The sequence below is a fragment of the Tachyglossus aculeatus genome, chromosome 2 (genome assembly GCF_015852505.1).
Source record: "Tachyglossus aculeatus isolate mTacAcu1 chromosome 2, mTacAcu1.pri, whole genome shotgun sequence".
In the NCBI taxonomy this organism is placed as follows: Eukaryota; Metazoa; Chordata; class Mammalia; order Monotremata; family Tachyglossidae; genus Tachyglossus; species Tachyglossus aculeatus.
In genome coordinates, this window is record NC_052067.1 from 174,939,738 (window position 1) to 174,961,383 (window position 21,646).

Sequence of the window (21,646 nt, forward strand, 5' to 3'; positions counted from 1 at the left end):
CTGAACTCTTCCGAGCACTTAGCATAGTGCTCTGCACACAGTAGGTGCTGCTGAGAGGTGCAGCAATTGCTTGGAGGGAGGCAGATGAAGTGGGCTGTTTGATTGTGGAATTTCCTCCCAATCTGGTTATTTCAGGACGCATTTTACTAATCACATCAGTTAATTTTCGAATGTCCATTTTGGGGGTTCAAAAACCCGGGTGTTTGCCTCTGGTGAAGAAAAAAAGGAAAATATATGTTTAGAACAAAAAAGTCAAAGTTTCACTCAGTCAATCAACCCATCAATCACTGACTTGTATACAGCACTATAATAAGCACTTGAGAGATGAGAACAATAAGAAGCAGCACGGCATAATGGCTAGAGCCCAGACCTGGGGGTCAGAGCAGGTCATGGGATCATTCATTCATTCATTCAATCGTATTTATTGAGTGCTTACTGTGTGCAGAGCACTGTACTAAGCGCTTGGGAAGTACAAGTTGGCAACATATAGAGATGGTCCCTACCCAACAGCGGGTTCACAGTCTTCTAATCCCAGCCCCACCACTTGTCTCCTGCGTGACCTTAGGCAAGTCACTTTGCTTCTCTGACCTTCAGTTACCTCTTTTGTCAAATGGGGATTGAGACTCTAAGCCTCGTGGGGGACAGGGTCTATGTCCAACCCGATTTGCTTGAGTTCACCCCAGCGTTTAATACAATGTCTGGCACATAGTAACGAATACCATCATAATTATCGTGGCTTAGAGGAAAGGGCACAGGCTTGGGAGTCAGAGGTCATGTGTTCTAATCCTGCCTCTGCCACTTGTCAGCTGTGTGACTTTGGGCAAATCACTTCACTTCACTGGGCCTCAATTCCCTCATCTGTAAAATGGGGATTAAGTCTTTGAGCCCCATGGGGGACAACCTGATTACCTGGCATCTACCCCAGAGCTTAGAACAGTGCTTGGCACATAGTAAGTGCTTAATAAATGCCGTCATTATTATTAGTAGTAGTAGTAGTATTTCAGTACAACAATGTTGGTAGACATGGCCCCTGACCACGACGAGATTACAGCCTAGAGGGGGAGATGGACATTCATATAAATGAATAAATTACGGATACAGACATGAGGGCTGTGGGACTGAGAGTGGGGAGATAAATGGTGCAAATCCCAGTGTGAGGGTGATGTAGAGGAAGAAGGAGAAGAGCTTAGAACAATGCTTAGCACACAGTAAGTGCTTAATAAATGCCATCATTATTGTCATTATTATTAGTGGGCTGTCCTTCTGTTGACGAGAACAACAGCAGTGAGATCAGGTTGTTCTTTTGTGATCACTACTTGATCTTTCTCCTTTATTTTAGAAACGTTGAGCCCGAACTGAAGTCCCTGGCAGTGGGTGTGCATTTTTTAATCCAGCGATCACTAGGTAAGAATTCTCAGTGGACTGCAGACCCGCAGTTGGTGTGGGTGGGAAGGGACAGTCAATCGGCCTGACTTCATGGAAGGAGCGCGGGTTTGGAAGTCAGAGGTCGTAGGTTCTAATCCCGGCTCTGCCACTTAGCTGTTTGACTTTGGCCACGTCACTTCACTTCTCTGGGCCTCAGTTACCTCATCTGTCAAATGGGGATTAATAGTAATGATAATAATGATGACATTTATAAAGTGCTTACTATGTGCAAAGCACTGTTCTAAACGCTGGGGAGGTTACAAGGTGATCAGGTTGTCCCACAGGGGGCTCACAGTCTTAATCCCCATTTTACAGATGAGGTCACTGAGGCACAGAGAATTTAAGTGACTTGCCCAAAGTCACACAGCTGACAATTGGCGGACTTTGAGACCCACGTGGGACAACCTGATTACCTTGTACCTATTTCAGTGCTTAGAACAGTGCTTGGCACATAGTAAGCACTTAACAAATACTATTATTATTAATAGCAATAGTGATAATAACCACTATCAATATTTTATTATTATTGTTGCCATCATCATGTTATTTGTTAAGCTCTTGCTATGTGTCTAGACCGTAAGCTTGCTGTGGGCAGGCAATGTGTCTGTTGTTGTATTGTACTCCCCCAAGCACCTAGTACAGTGCTCTCCACACAGTAAGCACTCAGTAAATACAGCAAGGCATAGTGGATAGCAAACCAGGCTGGGAGTCAGAAGGTCATGGGTTCTAATTCCAGCTCTGCCACTTGTCTGCTGCGTGGCTTTGGGTAAGTCACTTCACCTCTCTAGGCCTCAGTTACCACATCTGAAACATGGGGATTAAGAATATGAGCCCTATGTGGGACAGGGACTACGTCCAACCCAATTTGCTTGTACCTACCCCAGTGCTTAGTACAGTGCCTGGCATATAGTAAGTGCTTAACAAATACCATAATTATTATTATTATTATTAAATGCAATTGAATGAATGAATGAATGATTGAATTTGTCAAGCAATGATCTAGGATCTGGGGTAGATACAAGTTAATCGGATCGGACACAGTCCCTGTCCCACATGGGGCTTGCAGTCTAAGTAGGATGGAGAACAGGGTTGGGTGAGTAGGGTATTTATTGAGCATTTACTGTGTGCAGAGCACTTGAGCAATTACTACAGGCAGAACACTAAGTGCTTGGGAAAATATAATACAATAGACTTGGCAGACAAGATCCCTGCCCACAGGGAGCTTAGAATCTACATGGTGGGTACGCACTGGGAAACTGGGTAGGGTATTCAATCAATCAATAGTATTTTTTGAGTGGATACTGTGTTTAGAACATTGTACTAAGGGCTGGGGAGAGTTCACTAGAGGTAAAAGATAAATTTCTTGCCCCTAAGATGTTTATACCATAGAGGAAGAGGCAGACTGAAAATAATTTACAGAGAGGAGGAAGAAGAGAGTGAAGCACTGAATTAGAAAAAAAAAATTGCATCAGTAAGGATTAGTGCTTTGGGTAGCTGAAAGTGCATAAATCTTTAAGAAGGAGTGGGGAGGAGATCAGCTGGGAAGAAAGAAAAATGAATCCGGGAAGGCCGCTTAGAGGAGGTGAAACTTTAGAAAATCAATTAATCGACTATACTTATTGAGCACTTACTATGTGCATGGCTATGTACTAAGCGTTTGGTAGAGTACAATACAACAAAATTAGCAGGCACGTTCCCTGCCCATAATGAGTTTTACAGTCTAGACCGAAACTTGGAAGAAGGGGGAAAGTTGTGGTCTGGTGGATACAAAGAGGGAAGGAATTTCAGGAAGGAGGAAGGATGTGAGCCATAATAATTACTTTCCAAGCACTTAATACAGTGCTCTGCACACAGTAAGCACTCAATAAATACGACTGAATGAATAAATGAACTGATACCACCGTGGTAATGATCATTACAGTGTTGGGAGGGAGGAATACCTGCTTATGCAGAATGATGGAAAGCAGTGATAAAAGGCAGACCTGGCAGGAGAACTGGGTGGTAGCTCATGGTGGACGTGAGGACATGTCTGCTCTCCCAAAGGCTCTTAGTACAGTGCTCTGCACATAGTAAACGTTCAATAAGTGCAATTGATTAAGAGGGCAGGTGAAAAGCCCATCTCCTCCAAGTGGCCTTCTTAGACTAAGCCTCACTTTACCTCATCTGCCATTCCCTTCTGTGATGCCCTGACTTGCTCCCTTTGCTCTTCCCCCCAACCTCCGTTCCCGCCCTGCAGCACTTATGTCCAGATCCGTCATTTTATTTATTTTTATTGATGCCTGTCTCCCCGCCTCTACACTGTGAGCTCATTGTGGGCAGGGAATGTCACTGTTTATTGTTGCCTTGTACTTTTCCAATAATAGAGTGCCCTGCACAAAGTAAGCACTTAATGAATATGATTGATTAATTAATTCAATTAATTGTAGCCTACACTATTCTTCTGGCAGCAATACACCTTGCATGGCAAGGCCATAAGGTCAGGACAGGAGTGCAGAGAAGAATAAAACATTTTCTGGATCAGAAAGGGGCCATCAGGGAACCTCAGTGGCCTTGGAGAAGCAGTGTGGCTCAGTGGAAAGAGCGTGGGCTTGGGAGTCAGAGGTCATGGGTTTGAATCCTGTCTCTGCCACATGTCTGCTGTGTGACCTTGGGCAAGTCACTTAACTTCTCTGAGCCTCAGTTCCCTCATCTGTAAAATGGGGATTAAGACTGTGAGCCCCACATGGGACAGTCTGATCACCTTGTATCCCCCCAACGCATAGAACATTGCTTTGCACATAGTAAGTACTTAACAAATGCTGTTATTATTATTATTATGGGAAGCAGCATGGCATAGTGGATAGAGCACAGTCCTGGGAGTCAAAAGGTCATGGGTTCTAATCCTGGCTCTGCCTCTTGTCCGCTGTGTGACCTTGGGTAAGTCACTTCACTTCTCTGGACCTCAGTTTCCTCAGATGCAAAATGGGGATTAAGATTGTGAGCCCTCTGTGGGACAAGGACTATATCCAACCCAGTTAGCTTGTGTTTACCCCAGCACTTAGAACAGAGCCTGGAAAATAGTAAGCGCTTAACAAATACCACAATTATTATTTTTTTTTTCCTGGGCCCATGCTCTTTCCACTAGACCATGCATGCTGCTTCTCAAAGATGAGGAAACTGAGGCATAGAGAGGTTAAATGACTTATTTGAAGTCACACATAAGTAGTGAGAAGAAGCAGTGTGCCCTAGAGAAAAGAGCATAAACCTAGGATTCAGGGGACCTGGGTTCTAATCATACCTTTGAAGCTTGCCTGCTGTGTGATGTTGGACAAATCACTTAACTTCTCTGTACCCCAATTTCCTTGCCTGTAAAATGGGAATGAAATTCGGGTTCTCCCTCCTTTATACTGAGGGAGAGATTTTGTATGACCTGATTACCTTGCATCTTCCCCAGTTCCCAGTACAGCGTTTGGCCTATAGTAAGTGCTTATGTAATAATAACAATATTGTTATTATTGTACAGCAAGCCAATGGCAGAACCAAAACTAAAACAAGGTCTCCCCACCATCAGTCCAGTACTCTTTTCACTGGGACACACTTTCCTTCATGAAGACTCTGTGTTATTGTACTCTCCCAAGTGCTTAATACAGTGTTCTGCACAAAGTTAGTGCTCAATAAATACCATTGATTTATTGATGAAGGGTGTTTGCTAACAACTCATGGACCACTGTTGGACAGTTCTAACAACCAGAATTGTCTAACAATTTAGAATTGTCTAGGGTTCAAAAACTCCTAAACTTCAAAACTCACTATTGGAGTTTGACTTCACTTTGACTTCAAAAATTCCTCAATATGGGCTTCAAAGTCTCCATCACCTTGCCACTTCTTACATCACCTGGCTTCTCTCTTCTCCATCCCAGCCCACACACTCTATTCCTCTGGTGCCACTAACCTTTCACTGGGCCTCCATCTTGCCTGTCTCGCCGCAGGACCCTGGCCCATGTAATAATAATAATAATAATAATAATAATAATAACGAGGATATTTGTTAAACACTTACATGAGAAGCAGTGTGGCTCAGTGGAAAGAGCACGGGCTTTGGAGTCAGAGGTCATGGGTTCAGATCCCAGCTCTGCCAATTGTCAGCTGTGTGACTTTGGGCAAGTCACTTAACTTCTCTTCCTCCCTTCAAGGCCCTACTGAGAGCTCATCTCCTCCAGGAGGCCTTCCCAGACTGAGCCCCTTCCTTCCTCTCCCCCTCGTCCCCCTGTCCATCCCCCGCATCTTACCTCCTTCCCTTCCCCACAGCACCTGTATATATGTATATATGTTTGTACATATTTATTACTCTATTTATTTATTTATGTATTTATTTATTTATTTATTTATTTTACTTGTACATATCTATTTATCTGATTTTGTTAGTATGTTTGGTTTTGTTCTCTGTCTCCCCCTTCTAGACTGTGAGCCCACTGTTGGGTAGGGACTGTCTCTATATGTTGCCGGCTTGTACTTCCCAAGTGCTTAGTACAGTGCTCTGCACACAGTAAGCACTCAATAAATACAATTGATTGATTGATTAATTGATTATCTGGGCCTCATTTACCTCAACTGTAAAATGGGAATTAAGACTGTGAGTCCCCTGTGGAACAACATGATCCCCTTGTAACCTCCCCAGCGCTTAGAACAGTGCTTTGCACATAGTAAGTGCTTAATAAATGTTGTTATTATTATTATTATTATTATTATTATTATTCTCTGGGCCTCAGTTACCTCATCTGTAAAATAGGGATTAAGACTGTGAGCCCCCCCGTGGGACAATCTGATCACCTTGTAACCTCTCCAGTGCTTAGAACAGTGCTTTGCACATGGTAAGCACTTAATAAATGTCATCATTAATTAATTGATTAATTACTATGTGCCAAGTACTACCTCTGGCTTGGAATGCCCTCCCTCCTCAAACCCGCCAATCACACACCTCCTCCAAGAGGTCTTCCCAAAATAAGCCCCCTTTTCCTCAGCTCCCCCTCCCATCCACATCACCTCTACTCGCTCCCTTTGCTCTTCCCTCTCTTCCTGCCCCACAGCCTTTTTGTATATATGTGTATATCTATAATTCTATTTATTTATATCAATTCCTGTTTACTTGTCTTGTTGTCCATCTCCCCCGGGCCTAGAGGGATTTGCTCTCTTTATTGCAGAATTGTACTTTCCAAGCATGTAGTACAGTGTTCTGCACATGATAAGTGCTTAATAAATATGATTGAATGAATGGAGTGATTTTCTCATACTTCTTAAATGCTTGGAGGAAAAAAACAGAGGAAAGAAGGGGAGGGGCAACATAAAGAAATTCTTCTATTTGGATGAAAAAGATGAGATGTATCCAGTTTCTTGATTGGTTTCTGGAATGTGTCTCTTGAAACTCCTAGTGAATTCTGATTCCTTCACTTCCAGGTGGGATTTTGAGCCCCATTTATTTTGGAGCGCTGATCGATAAGACTTGTGTGAAGTGGTCCATCAACAGCTGTGGCGAACGCGGTGCTTGTAGAATTTACGACAATGTATCTTACAAGTAAGTTGGCATCTCAGGGCTTGGGAGTCTGAGGATGTGGGTTCTAATCCCGGCTCTGCCACTAGTCTGTTATGTGACCTTGGGAAAGCCACTTAACTTCTCAGGTCCTCAGTTACCTCATCTGTAAAATGGGGATTAAGACTATGAGCCCCACTTGGGACAACCTGAATACCTTGTATCTACCCCAGTGCTTAGAAGAGTGCTCAGTACATAGTAAGCATTTAACAAATATTATTATTATTATTATTATCATTATTATTATCATTATCTCAACAGTTAAAATGGTTCCTAGATCATGAGTCCCTCAAGGGACAGTGTCCTTGTCTCTTTCCCACCTGTAGACTCTTTAAGTGCTTAGTACAGTGCTCAGCACACAGTAAACGCTCATTAAATACCATCAATTGATTGATTTCCCAGCGTTTAGTACAGTGCACTGCAAACATCATCATCAATCGTATTTATTGAGCACTTACTATGTGCAGAGCACTGTACTAAGCGCTTGGAAACAGTAAACACTCATTAAATACTGTTGTTATGACTTCATTCATTCATTCAATTGTATTCATTGAGCACTTACTGTGTGTAGAGCACTGTACTAAGCACTTGGAAAGTACAATTCAGCAACAAAAAGAAACAATCCCTGCCCACAATGGGCTAATGGTCTAGAAGGGGGAAGACAGGCATCAAAACAAGTAAACAGGCATCAGTAGAAATAAATAGAATTAGAGATCTGTACACATCATTAATGGAATAAATAGAATTATAAATATGTACATATATGCACACAAGTGCTGTGGGGTGGGGAGGAGAGTAGAGCAGAGGGAGAGAGTGGGGTGAGATTTGGTCGATCAATTGATCAATCACTGATATTTAGTGGGTGACCCCTTTGGCATATAAGTTTCTTTAGGGCAGGTTGTGAGACTTTTGTTTCTGTTCTTGAGCCCTTGAAAAAGTAGAGAAGCAGCATGGATAGAGCATGAGCCTGGGAGTCCGAAGGTTGTGGGTTCTAATCCTAGCTCCGCCACTTGTCCGATGTGTGACCCTGGGCAAGTCACTTCACTTCTCTTGACCTCACGTACCTCAGCTGTAAAATGGGCATTGAGATGGTGAGCCTCATGTGGGATAGGGACTGTGTCCAGCTGATTTGCTTGTATCCAACCCAGAGCTTAGTAAGCGCTGGCACATAGTAAGCACTTAACACATACCACAATTATTATTATTATTGATGCAAGACACTCATTCTCTGCCTGTAAGAACCTTAGATTTCATTGGGAGAGACTGACCTACCTAAGTAATTTATGGATAGTGGGAACAGTGGGAAGGGCAAGGATAGTATAAAAGGCAGCAGAGTTACATCAAGATGAATTAGGCAGATGAACAGTTGAACAAACACAACAGAACATGTGCATTAAGGCTAAGGATGAGAATTAGGTAGACGAATGCTAACGATGGTAGTTGACTGCTACCATGATAATCCAACTCATCCATGTTGATTACTGTATCAACCTCCTTGCTGACCTCCCAGCCTCCTGTCTCTCCCAACTCCAATCCATTCTTCACTCTGCTGCCCAGGTCATTGTTCTACAGAAATGTTCTGGGCACATTTCCCCACACCTCAAGAATCTCCACTGGTTGTCCATCCACCTCTGCACCAAACAGGACCTCCTCACTATTGGCTTTAAAGCCCTGAATCCCCTTGCCCCCTTCTACCTCGCCTCATTACTCTCCTACTCCAACCAAGCCCATAAACTTCTACCCCCTAATGCCAACCTTCTCAATCTTGTCAATCTTGCCACTGACCTCTCGCCCACGTCCTGCCTCTGGCCTGGAATGCCTTCCCTCCTCATTTCTGACAATTACTCACGTCCCTTGCAAAGCCTTATTGAATGTAACCTCTTGCAAACTTATTATTGCAAACCTCTTGCTCCACCCCACCTCACTCACTCACCAACTTGGTCATACCCTCGACCTCATCATCTCTTATTGCTATACTGTGTCCACCCTCACCAACTCTGAAATCCCTCTCTCTGATCATAATCTTCTCATCTGCCTCCTCACTCACACTCCTTTCCCCTGTAAATCCGTATTACTCCCTCACAGAGATCTCCGCTCTCTTGACCCCATACATCTTTCGGAGTGCCTCACACCCCACCTCGCCTCCCTCTCCTCTCTACCCAGTCTTGATGATCAGATTACTGCTCTCAACTCTACCCTTTCTACTCAGCTAGACTCACTTGCTCCCCTTTCCCTTTGCCGCTCTCGTACCACTAACCCTCAGCCCTGGATCACTGCCACTGTTCGCCTCCTTTGCTCTTATGCTCGAGCTGCCGAACACTGCTGGCGAAAGTCTACACACCATGCCAACCTCATTCACTTCAAGTTTAGACTTTCCTGCCTTAACTCAGCCCTCTCCTCTGCCAGACACAACTATTTCTCCTCCCTCATTGACACCCATGCCCATCACCCCCGCCAGCTCTTCTGTACATTCAACTCCCTTCTCAGACCCCCGGTTCCTCCCCTTCCTCCTTCCCTCACCCCCAACGATCTGGCCTCCTACTTCATTAACAAAATTAAATCCATCAGGTCCGACCTCCCCAAAGTCACTTCCCCCCCCTTCTCCAACCCCCCAGCTCTCAACACTCTCTGCTACTCTCCCATCCTTCCCAGCAGTATCCTCAGAGGAGCTCTCCTCCCTGCTCTCAAGTGCTACTCCGGCCACCTGTGCTTCTGACCCCATTCCCTCTCATCTCATGAAATCTCTCGCTCCATCCCTTCTCCCCTCCTTAACATCCATCTTCTTCAACCATCTCACTCTCCACTGGTTCCTTCCCCTCTGCCTTCAAACATGCCCATGTCTCTCCCATCCTAAAAAAACCCTCTCTTGACCCCACCTCACCTTCTAGTTATCGCCCCATATCCCTCCTACCATTCCTTTCCAAACTCCTTGAATGAGTTGTCTACACATGCTGTCTCGAATTCCTCAGCACCAACTCTCTCCACGACCCCCTCCAGTCTGGCTTCCGTCCCCTACATTCCACGGAAACTGCCCTCTCAAAGGTCACCAATGATGTCCTGCTTGCCAAATCCAAGGGCTCATACACCATCCTAATCCTCCTCGACCTCTCAGCTGCCTTCAACACTGTGGACCACCCCCTTCTCCTCAACACGCTATCTGATCTTGGCTTCACAGACTCCGTCCTCTCCTGGTTCTCCTCTTATCTCTCCAGTCATTCATTCTCAGTCTCTTTTGCAGGCTCCTCCTCCCCCTCCCATCCCCTTACTGTGGGGGTTCCCCAAGGTTCAGTGCTTGGTCCCCTTCTGTTCTCGATCTACACGCACTCCCCTGGTGACCTCATTCACTCCCACGGCTTCAGCTATCATCTCGAAACTGATGACACCAAGATCTACATCTCTGCCCCTGCTCTCTCCCCGTCTCTCCGGGCTCGCATCTCCTCCTGCCTTCAGGACATCTCCATCTGGATGTCTGCCCGCCACCTAAAACTCAACATGTCCAAGACTGAACTCCTTGTCTTCCCTCCCAAACCCTGCCCTCTCCCTGACTTTCCCATCTCTGTTGACGGCACTACCATCCTTCCCATCTCACAAGCCCGCAACCTTGGTGTCATCCTTGACTCCTTTCTCTTATTCACCCTTCACATCCAAGCCGTCACCAAAACCTGCCAGTCTCAGCTCCGCAACACTGCCATGATATGCCCTTTCCTCTCCATCCATACCACTACCCTGCTCGTTCAAGCTCTCATCCTATCCCATCTGGACTACTGCATCAGCCTTCTCTCTGATCTCCCATCCTCGTGTCTCTCCCCACTTCAATCCATACTTCATGCTGCTGCCCGGATTGTCTTTGTCCAGAAACGCTCTGGGCATGTTACTCCCCTCCTCAAAAATCTCCAGTGGCTACCAATCAATCTGCGCATCAAGCAGAAACTCCTCACCCTGGGCTTCAAGGCTGTCCATCACCTCGCCCCCTCCTACCTCACCTCCCTTCTCTCCTTCTACAGCCCACCCTGCACCCTCCGCTCCTCTGCTGCTAATCTCCTCACCGTACCTCGTTCTCGCCTGTCCCGCCGTCGACCCCCGGCCCACGTCATCCCCCTAGCCTGGAATGCCCTCCCTCCCCACATCCGCCAAGCTAGCTCTCTTCCTCCCTTCAAGGCCCTACTGAGAGCTCACCTCCTCCAGCAGGCCTTTCCAGACTGAGCCCCCTCCTTCCTCTCCCCCTCGTCCCCCTCTCCATCCCCCCATCTTACCTCCTTCCCTTCCCCACAGCACCTGTATATATGTATATATGTTTGTACATATTTATTACTCTATTTATTTATTTATTTATTTATTTATTTATTTTACTAGTACATATCTATTCTATTTATTTTATTTTGTTAGTATGTTTGGTTTTGTTCTCTGTCTCCCCCTTTTAGACTGTGAGCCCACTGTTGGGTAGGGACTGTCTCTATATGTTGCCAACTTGTACTTCCCAAGCACTTAGTACAGTGCTCTGTACACAGTAAGCACTCAATAAATATGATTGATTGATTGATTGATTGATTGAATGAACATCTCCTCCAAGTAAACTTCCCTGACTAAATCCTCCTCCCCTCTTCTCCCACTCCCTTCTGCATTGCCCTGACTTGCTCCCTTTGTTCATCCCCTCTTCCAGACCCACAGCACTTAGCACATATCTGTCATGTATTTATTTATATTCATTCCTTTCTCCTCCTTTAGACTGTAACCTCACTGTGGACAGAGAATGTATCTATTATATTGTTATACCATACTCTCCCATACACTAAGCACAGTGCTCTCTGCACGTAGTAAGCGTTCAATAAATACTACTGACTGACTGACAACTATTGTGTGTTACAACTTAATGGGAGTAGGGTTTTTGGAGGTTTTAAGAGGGTTCGAAGATGGAAAGTTCTCCTCTCTGGTAGATCAATCAGTCAATCAATCAATTGTATTTATTAAGTGCTTACGGTGTGTAGAGCACTGTACTAAGCACTTGGGAAGTACAAGTTGGCAACATATAGAGACAGTCCCTACCCAACAGTGGGCTCACAACCTAGAAGGGAAATTACAGGTGAGGTAACCGAGGCACAGAGAAATTAAGTGACTTGGCCAAAGTCACACAGCTGACAAGCTGTAGAGCCGGGCCTTGAACCCATGACCTCTGACTTCCAAGCCCGGGCTCTTTCCAGATCAGTCCAACAATAAATTACTCAATCAGCAGTATTTGCTGAGCACCTACCTTGTGCACAGCACTGAACTAAATGCTTGGGGAGTAGTATTAAGAGATGTGCCCCCCCATGCCATCACATCTCCTCCAAAAGGCCTTCCCTGATTACGCCCCCCTTTTCCCCAGCTCCCTCTCTCTTCTACCTTGTCCATGTACTTCATTCAGTCACATTTACTGAGTACTTACTGTGTGCTGAGCACACAGTACTCAGTAATTATACTTGGGAAAGTATAATACAGCAATAAACAGTCACATTCCCTGTCCATGATGGGCTTACAGTCTAGAGTAGGGGAGACAGACATCAACACAAATAAATAAAATTACAGATGTGTACTTAAGTGCTGTGGGGTTGTCGGGGGGAAGAGTAAAAGGAGCAAGTCAGGGTGACACAGAAAGGAGTGGGAGAAGCGGAAAAATGGGGCTTAGTCTGGGATGTACTTGTATCTATACACTCAGGGCACAGAACTTATGTACATATCTATGAAACCTATTTTATAAATTGTTTATATATATTAATGCCCGTCTCCCCCTCTAGTCTGTAAACTCGCTGCAGGAAGGGAATATGTCTGCAAACTCTGTTGTATTGTGCTCTCCTAAGTGCTTAGTACAGTGCTCTGTACACAGTAAGTGCTCAATAAAGACCACTGATGGATTGATTGGTTGACTGATTGAAGTCGTTTGGGTGGAAAGAAAGGGGCCATCTGGGAGATGTGAAGGAAAGGCAGTCAAGGTGGACCAGCTGATTTTTAAATATAGTATTTTCTTTCTTTCTTTCATTTGTTTGTTTATTCAATTCAATTCAATTCAATCGCATTTATTGAGCCCTTACTGTGTGCAGAGCACTGTACTAAGCGCTTAGGAAGTGCAAGTTGGCAACACATAGAGATGGTCCCTACCCAACAGTGGGCTCACAGTCTAGAAGGGGGAGACAGAGAGCAAAACAAAACATTTAACAAAATAAAATAAATAGAATAAATATGTACAAATAAAATAAATATGTACAAATAAAATAAATAAATAAATAGAGTAATAAATACGTACAAACATATATACATATATACAGGTGCTGTTGGGGGGAGGAGGTAAGGTGGGGAGGTGGGGAAGGGGAGGAGGAGGAGAGGAAGGAGGGAGCTCAGTCTGGGAAGGCCTCCTGGAGGAGGTGAGCTCTCAGTAGGACTTTGAAGGAAGGAAGAGAGCTAGCTTGGCGGATTGGCAGAGGGAGGGCATTCCAGGCCAGGGGGAGGACGTGACGGCGGGACAGGCGAGAACGAGGCACAGTGAGGAGATTAGCAGTAGAAGAGCGGAGGGTGCGGGCTGGGCTGGAGAAGGAGAGAAGGGAGGTGAGGTAGGAGGGGGCGAGGTGATGGACAGCCTTGAAGCCCAGGGTGAGGAGTTTTTGCCTAATGCGTAGGTTGACTGGTAGCCACTGGAGATTTTTGAGTTGGGGAGTAACATGCCCACTGCGTTTCTGCACAAAGAAAATCCAGGCAGCGACGTGAAGTATGGATTGAGGTGAGGAGAGACAGGAGGATGGGAGATCAGAGAGGAGGCTGATGCAGTAATCCAGTTGGGATAGATTGAGACATTGAATGAGCAGGGTAGCGGTTTGGATGGAGAGGAAAGGGTGGATCTTGGCAATGTTGCGGAGGTGAGATTTATTGAGCTCTTACTGTGTGCAAAGCACTGTACTAGAAGCAGCCTGGTTTAGTGGATAGAGCACAAGCCTGGGAGTCAGAAGGACCGGGGTTCTAATCCCGGCTCCACCACATCTACTGTGGGACCTTGGGCAAGTCACTTCACTTCTCTGGGCCTCAATTACCTCATCTGCAAAATGGGGATTTAGAGTGTGAGCCTCCTGTGGGACAGGGACTGTGTCCAATCTGATTAACTTGTATCTACCCCAGCACTTAGAAAAGTGCTTGGCACATAATGAGGGCTTAAAAGGTACCATTGCTATTATTATTATTGCTAAGCGGGATTGGGTGGGAAGATAAGGAGTTCTGTTTTGGACAGAACTTGGTGAAATTAAGGTGAAGTCTTGATCCTTCTCCGATACTGGTGATTTTCACACAGCACAGTCACAGCCTAATGGAAAGAGAGGGAGTCAGAAGGACCAGGGTTCTAATTCCAACCCTGCCACTAGCCTGCTGTGCGACCTTGGGCAAGTCACTTAACTTCTCTGGGCCTCAGTTCCCTCATCTGGAAAATGGGGATTCAATACCTGTTCTCCCTCTTTCTTAGATTGAGAGCCCCATGTGGGTTGGGGACTGGGTCCAATCTGATTATCTATATCTACCCCAGTACTCAGGACAGTGTTTGGCACATAGTAAGCTCTTAACAAACACCACAGTAGTTCTTTCTTTCATCATTATTAGAAAATACAAAAGACTTAGAAACTATTTTTTATCTTCTGCCACAGAACAACCTACATCTCCTTAGTCACGGGTTTGAAATCACCCACGGCCTTCTTATATATCCTTCTACTTCTTGCTATGAGGAGAAGAATGAGAAGAAAAGGTGTAACACCTTCTGAAAACAAGGAAGAGGCGGTGCTTGAACCCATCCAAGACAACATCAAGAGCAACCAGCAATCTTTTACTTATAATGATGCCAACAGCGAAACAGTCATTTAGGAAAAATATGCTACTCTGCTGGCTTTCTCTGGGATTTGGAAGTCAGGGATCGAAATGCCAGCTTTGTGGATGGCTCCAATTAGGTTTTATGCTCTCTTTTTTAAGCACAAACTCAGGGGAACTTGGAATGTTCTCCATTTTCCCAAGAGTTCTTTCAGGTGGGAAGAGATGCTGACTGTGAAACTGGTAAAATCCCAAATAAGAGCGGGTGGCCCTGTATAGTGAATGATTGCCATGACGAGATGCTGCGAGCTTCATCACTTAAAATGACATGGAAATAATCACGACTAATAAAAAGAGAAAAACAATGAGGCTAGCTCCGTTAATTACAGGATTTAAGACAACTGACTTGTAAACTGTGAAGTGCTGCAGACGTTACATTTAACAATACAATAAGACACAAGCTTTCTGGCTGCACAGTGCAGCCGCCTACACAATTCATGGATTAGTGGATAGAGCACAGGCTTGGAGTCAGATGGACCTAGGTTCTAATCCCATCTCCACCCATGTCTGTTGTGTAATCTTCGGCAAGTCATTTTACTTCTCTAGTCCTCAGTTAGCTCATCTGTAAAATGGAGATTAGGAGCATGAGCCCTGTGTGAGACAGGGACTGTGTCTGATTAACTTGTATCTACCCTGACTCTTTGAACAGTGCTTGGCACACAGTAAGTGCTTAAAAAGTATCGTTATTATTATTGTTAATATTAATTCAGTCACGCATGCATTCGAGAAGCAGTGTGGTGCAGTGGATAAAACACGGGGTTATGGGTTTTAATCCTGACTCCTCCACTTGTCTGCTGTGTGACCTTGGGCAAGTCACTTCACTTCTCTGGTCCTCAGTTACCTGATCTGTAAAATGGGGATTAAGATTATGAGCCCCACGTGGGACAACCTGACTGCCTTGTATGTATCCCAGTGCTTAGAACAGTGCTTGGCACATTCATTCATTCATTCAATCTTATTTATTGAGTGTTTACTGTGTGCAGAGCACTGTACTAAGTGCTTGGGAAGTACGAGTTGGCAACATATAGAGACGGTCCCTATCCAACAGAGGGCTCAAAGTCTAGAAGGGGGAGACAGACAACAAAACAAAACATATTAACTAAGTAAAATAAATTGAATAAATATGTACTAGTAAAATAAATAAATAGAGTGATAAATATGTACAAACATATATACATATATACAGGTGCCGTGGGGACGGAAAGGAGGTAAGGTGCGGGGGGGGAGAGGAAGGAGGCGGCTTAGCCTGGGAAGGCCTCCTGGAGGAGGTGAGTTCTCAGTAGGGCTTGCTCAGGGGGGTCACATAACACATAGCAAGTGCTTAACTAATACCATAATTATTATTATTATTATCATAGGTGACCTCCACCATCAACCTGGCATTCTATTCCAATACTTGGAACGACTATATGTAAAGTTTCAAGTTTTAAATTGCATTGGAGAAGCAGCACGGCTCAGTGGAAAAAAGCCCGAGCTTTGGAGTCAGAGGTCACGGGTTTGAATCCCGGCTCCGCCAACTGTCAGCTGTGTGACTTTGGGCAAGTCACTTAACTTCTCTGTGCCTCAGTTCCCTCATCTGTAAAATGGGGAGTAAGATTGTGAGCCCCCTGTGGGACAACCTGATCACCTTGTAACTTCCCCAGCACTTAGAACAGTGCTTTGCACATAGTAAGTGCTTAATAAATGCCATTATTATTATTATTATTATTATTATTATTGATAGAACAGTGCTTTGCACATAGTAAGTGCCTAATAAATGCCGTTATTATTATTGACAAAAATGTCATGGTTTAAGGTTCAGGTTAAGGGTCACCAAATGAGAAGGATATTAACTTTTTATTTCCCCTCCTTCTCCCCCTTTCTCCTCTTCCTCCTTCTTTCCCCCCACCTCCTTTCCCATGGCACAGTGCATAGAGCACAGGCCTGGGAGTCAGAAGGTCACAGGTTCTAATCATTCATTCATTCAATCGTATTTATTGAGCACTTACTGTGTGCAGAGCACTGTACTAAGTGCTTGGGGAGTACAAGTCGGCAACAGATAGATACAGTCCCTACCCAACAACAGGCTCACAGTCTGGAAGGGGGAGACAGACAACAAAACAAAACATGTAGACAAGTGTCAAAATAGTCAGACCAAATAGAATTAAAGTGATATGCACTTTATTAACAAAATAAAAAGTAAATATGTACAAGTAAAATAGAGTAATAAATCTGTACAAATATATATTCAAGTCCTGTGGGGAGGGGAAGGAAGTAGGGGAGAGGAAAAAGGGGGCTCAGTCTGGGAAGGCCTCCTGGAGGAGATGAGCTCTCAGTAGGGCTTTGAAGAGAGGAAGAGAACTAACTTGGCGGATGTGTGGAGGGAGGGCATTCCGGGCCAGGGGAAGGACATGGGCTGGGGGTCAATGACGGGACAGGCGAGAACGAGGCCCAGTGAGGAGGTTAGCAGCAAAGGAGCGGAGGATGCGGGCTGCGCTGTAGAAGGAGAGAAGGGAGGTGAGGTAGGAGGGGGTGAGGTGATGGACAGCCTTGAAGCCCAGGGTGAGGAGTTTTTGCTTGATTCATAAGTTGACAGGCAGCCACTGGAGATTTTTGAGGAGGGGAGTGACATGCCAGAGTGTTTCTGCACAAAGATAATCCGGGCAGCAGGAGGATGGGAGACTGAAGTATAGACTGAAGTGGGGAGATTTAGGAGGATGGGAGATCAGAGAGGAGGCTGATGCAGTAATCCAGTCGGGATAGGATGAGAGACTGAAACAGCAAGGTAGTGGTTTGGATGGAGAGGAAAAGGAGGATCTTGGAAGTGTTGCAGAGGTGAGACTGGCAGGTTTTGGTAATGGATTGGATGTGTGGGGTGAACGAGAGAGCGGCATCGAGGATGACACCAAGGTTGTGGGCTTGTGAGATGGGAAGGATGGAAGGATGGATGCCGTTTACAGTGACGGGAAAGTCAGGGAGAGGGCAGGGTTTGGGAGGGAAGATAAGGAGTTCAGTCTTGGACATACATACTGAATTTTAGATGGCAAGCAGACATCCAGATGGAGATGTCCTGAAGGTGGGAGGAGACGCGAGCCTGAAGGGAGGGAGAGAGAGCAGGGGCAGAGATGTAGATTTGGGTGTCACCAGCGTAGAGATGATAGTTGAAGCAGTGGGAGCGAATGAGTTCACCAAGTGAGTGAGTGTAGATAGAGAAGAGAAGGGGACCAAGAACTGACCCTTGAGGAATCCCTACACTAAGGGGATGGGACGGGGAGGGGGAGCTCTCAGAGGAGACTGAGAATGAATGGCCAGAGAGATGAGAAGAACCAGAAGAGGATGGAGTCTGTGAAGCCAAGGTTGGATAGCATGTTGAGGAAAAGGGGGTGGTCCACAGTGTCAAAGGCAGCGGAGAGGTCGAGGAGGATCAGAATGGAGTAGGAGCCATTGGATTTGGCAAGAAGGAGGTCATTGGTGACATTTGAGAGGGCAGTTTCGTTGGATTGTAGGGGACGGAATCCAGATTGGAGTGGGTCAAGGAGAGAGTTGGTTTTAAGGAATTAGAGGCAGTGGGTGTAGATGACTCATTCTAGGAGTTTGGAAAGGAAGGGTAGGAGGGAGATAGGGCGATAACTAGAGGTGAGGTGGGGTCAAGAGAGGGTTTTTTTTTAGGATGGGGGAGACGTGGGCATGTTTGAAGGCAGAGGGGAAGGAACCAGTGGAGAGTGAGCAGTTGAAGATGGAAGTTAAAGAGGGGAGGAGGGAAGGGGCGAGAGATTTGATAAGATGAGAGGGAATGGGTTCTCAAGCACAGGTGAATGGAGTAGCACTTGAGAGGAGGGAGGAGATCTCATCTGAAGATACTGCTGGGAAAGATGGTAGAGTAGCAGAGAGGGTTGAGAGCAGGGGGGTTGGAGAAGGGGGAGGAGTGACTTTGGGGAGCTCAGACCTGAAGGAGTCAATTTAACTAATGAAGTAGGAGGCCAGATCGTTGGGGGTGAGGGATGGAGGAGGGGGAGGAACAGGCAGCCTGAGAAGGGAGTTAAATGTATAAAAGAACTGATGGGGATGATGGGCATGGGTGTTAATAAGGGACTTCATGTCTCTGGGCCTCAGTGACCTCATCTGGAAAATGGGGATTGAGACTGTGAGCCCCATTTGGGACAGGGACTGTCCAACCCGATTTGCTTGTATCCACCCCAGCGCTTAGTACAGTGCCTGCCACATAGAGAAGCAGCATGGCTTAGTGGAAAGAGCATGGGCTTGGGATTCAGAGGTTGTGGGTTCTAATCCCAGCTCTGCCACTTATCAGCTGGGTGACTTTGGGCAAGTCACTTAACTTCTCTGTGCCTTAGTTACTTCATCTGTAAAATGGGGATTAAGACTGTGAGTGAGTGGTGACATTTAGCCTCCTAAAGAGTGACAGGGAATGGGATTCGTCCATCGTGTTGTGCGTTGAAACTGTCAAATTCTCGTGGCACTTCAACTGGGTGAAGTTGAGAAGCAGCATGGCGTAGTGAAAAGAGCAAAGGACTGGAGGTCAGGACACCTGAGTCCCATTCCTGGCTTCCCCACGGGCCTGCTGAGGACCATGGGTAGTCACTAAACATCTCTGGGCCTCAGTTTCCTCATCTGTAAAATGGGGATTAAATGCCAGTTCTCTCCTACATAGATTGCGAGCCCCATGCAGGATGGGGCCTGTGTCCAGCCTGATTAGCTTGCATCTACCCCAGCGCTTAGTACAGTGCCTGGCACATAAGAAGCACTTAACGAATGTCATTCAAAATAGTCAGCACTTAACAAATACCACTTAACACTTAACAGTTAATAACACTTAACAAAGTCCGGGTTTTGGAGTCAGAGGTCATGGGTTTAAATCCCAGCTCCGCCAACTGTCAGCTGTGTGACTCTGGGCAAGTCACTTAACTTCTCTGGGCCTCAGTTCCCTCATCTGTAGAATGGGGATTAAAACTGTGAGCCCCCCCGTGGGACAACCTAATCATCTTGTAATCTCCCCAGCGCTTAGAACAGTGCTTTGCACATAGTAAGCACTTAACAAATACCATCATCATCATCATTATTATTATTATTATGTGAGAGAACGTGATTACCTTATATATACTCTAGTGCTTAGAGCAGTGCTTGGCACACAGTAAGCACTTAACCAATGCCATTATTATTATTATTATTATTATTATTATTATTACAGTGCCTGGCATATAGAGCGTAACAAATACCGTTATAATTATTATTTAAACAATTTAGGAATGTGACTAAGGAATGGAGTCGAAGCAGTCAGGTGAGGGGACTTTTAGTTTTATTATGGTATTTGTTAAGCACTTATTATCATTCTAAGCACTTAGATACAAATCAGTCAGGGCAGACATACTCCCTGTCCCACATGAGGCTTACACTCTAAGTAGGAGGGAAAACAAGAGGGAAAATCCCCATTTTACAGATGTTGAATCTGAGATAAAGGGGAGTGAAGTGACTTGCCCAATGTCACCCAGCAGGCAGGTGTTAGTGGTGGGATTAGAATACAGGTCCTCTGTCTCCCAAGTCCATGCTCTTTTTTTCTAGGCCACACCTACTCAGTGTTAAGTGCTTAATAAATGAAGACTCTAACTTATTAAATAATACTTTACATTCTCTGTACCATCATACTTCCAGGGCGGGGGAAGGAAGAAAGGACAGGAAGTCTGGTTCAAAAAATATGGCTTCAAATTCTGTCTCTGCCACTTGTTCATTCATTCATTCATTCAATTGTGTTTATTGAGCGCTTACTGTATGCAGAGCACTGTACTAAGCACTTGGGAAGTACAAGTCGGCAACATATAGAGATGGTCCCTACCCAACAACGGGCTCACAGTCTAGAAGGGGGAGACAGACAACAAAACAAAACATGTAGACACATGTCAAAACCATCAGAATAAATAGAATTATAGCTATATACACATCATTAATAAGAGTAGTAAATATGTACAAGTAAAATAAATAGAGTAATACGTATTTACAAATACATACAAGTGTTGTGGGGAAGGCAGGGAGGTAGGGCGGTGCGGGGGAGGTGACGGGGAGGAGGAGAGGAAAAAGGGGGCTCAGTCCGGGAAGGCCTCCTGGAGGAGGTGAGCTCTCAGTAAGGCTTTTTTTCATGACTGAAAGTATTTATTTAAATACATTCTGTTGCAAATGAGTCAGCAGAAGTCCACTCTGCCATAGGTATGTCTGAAAAAAGAGGCAATATGCAGTCCAGGTGTTGAAATTATGAAATATCCAGTGTCTTTATTCTGGTCCAAGTGCATCCCTTCAAATTTCTTCCTGTCCCTTGATTGCTTCCAGTCCTGAGGGTCAAATGGTCTTTCATCCCCAAAGTAGGCTCAAAACAGTTGGTTCAGGCATTCCAGGATCTCCATCTCTCTTAAAGCCGAGGTAGAGGACCAGCGGGACGAAGCCCCAGCAGATGGTGAATGGTCACCCTTGAAGAGCTGCTGTAGCTGCTGCTTGGCCTCCTTGCTCGTCTTCACCATGGTGAGGGTGATGGCAACGGCGGACGTGCCTCTGGCGACTCCAGTGGTTCCTGTGGCCGTGGTCGCAGTCTGCTGTGGGATCTTGGGTGAGTCACTACACTTCTCTGTGCCTCAATTCCCTCATCTGTAAAATGGGGATTAAGACTGTGAGCCCCACGTGGGACAACCCAATTACCTTGTGTCTACCCCAGTGCTTAGAACGGTACTTGACACATAGTAAGTGCTTAACAAATACCATTTTGGGAGGCAGCATGGCCTAGTGAAAGAGCATGGGCTTGGG

At 45.4% G+C, this 21,646-nt stretch overlaps 1 protein-coding gene and 1 pseudogene across 3 annotated transcripts in view; one reads left to right on the plus strand and one right to left on the minus strand.

Moving 5' to 3' along the window:
* Positions 1 to 15,168, plus strand: part of LOC119921217 (solute carrier organic anion transporter family member 1B3-like) — a 101,250-nt gene extending 86,082 nt beyond the window's left edge. For all 3 annotated transcript variants that reach the window (XM_038741562.1, XM_038741559.1, XM_038741569.1), the window contains exons 13-15: positions 1,340 to 1,404; positions 6,859 to 6,976; positions 14,647 to 15,168. In XM_038741562.1, the coding sequence (XP_038597490.1) occupies positions 1,340 to 1,404; positions 6,859 to 6,976; positions 14,647 to 14,860 (397 nt within the window). In that variant the 3' untranslated portion in view covers positions 14,861 to 15,168. The remainder of the gene's footprint in view (positions 1 to 1,339; positions 1,405 to 6,858; positions 6,977 to 14,646) is intronic.
* Positions 15,169 to 21,199: 6,031 nt separating this feature from the next.
* On the minus strand, positions 21,200 to 21,366 carry LOC119923298 (annotated as a pseudogene).
* Between the last annotated feature and the right edge of the window lie 280 nt (positions 21,367 to 21,646).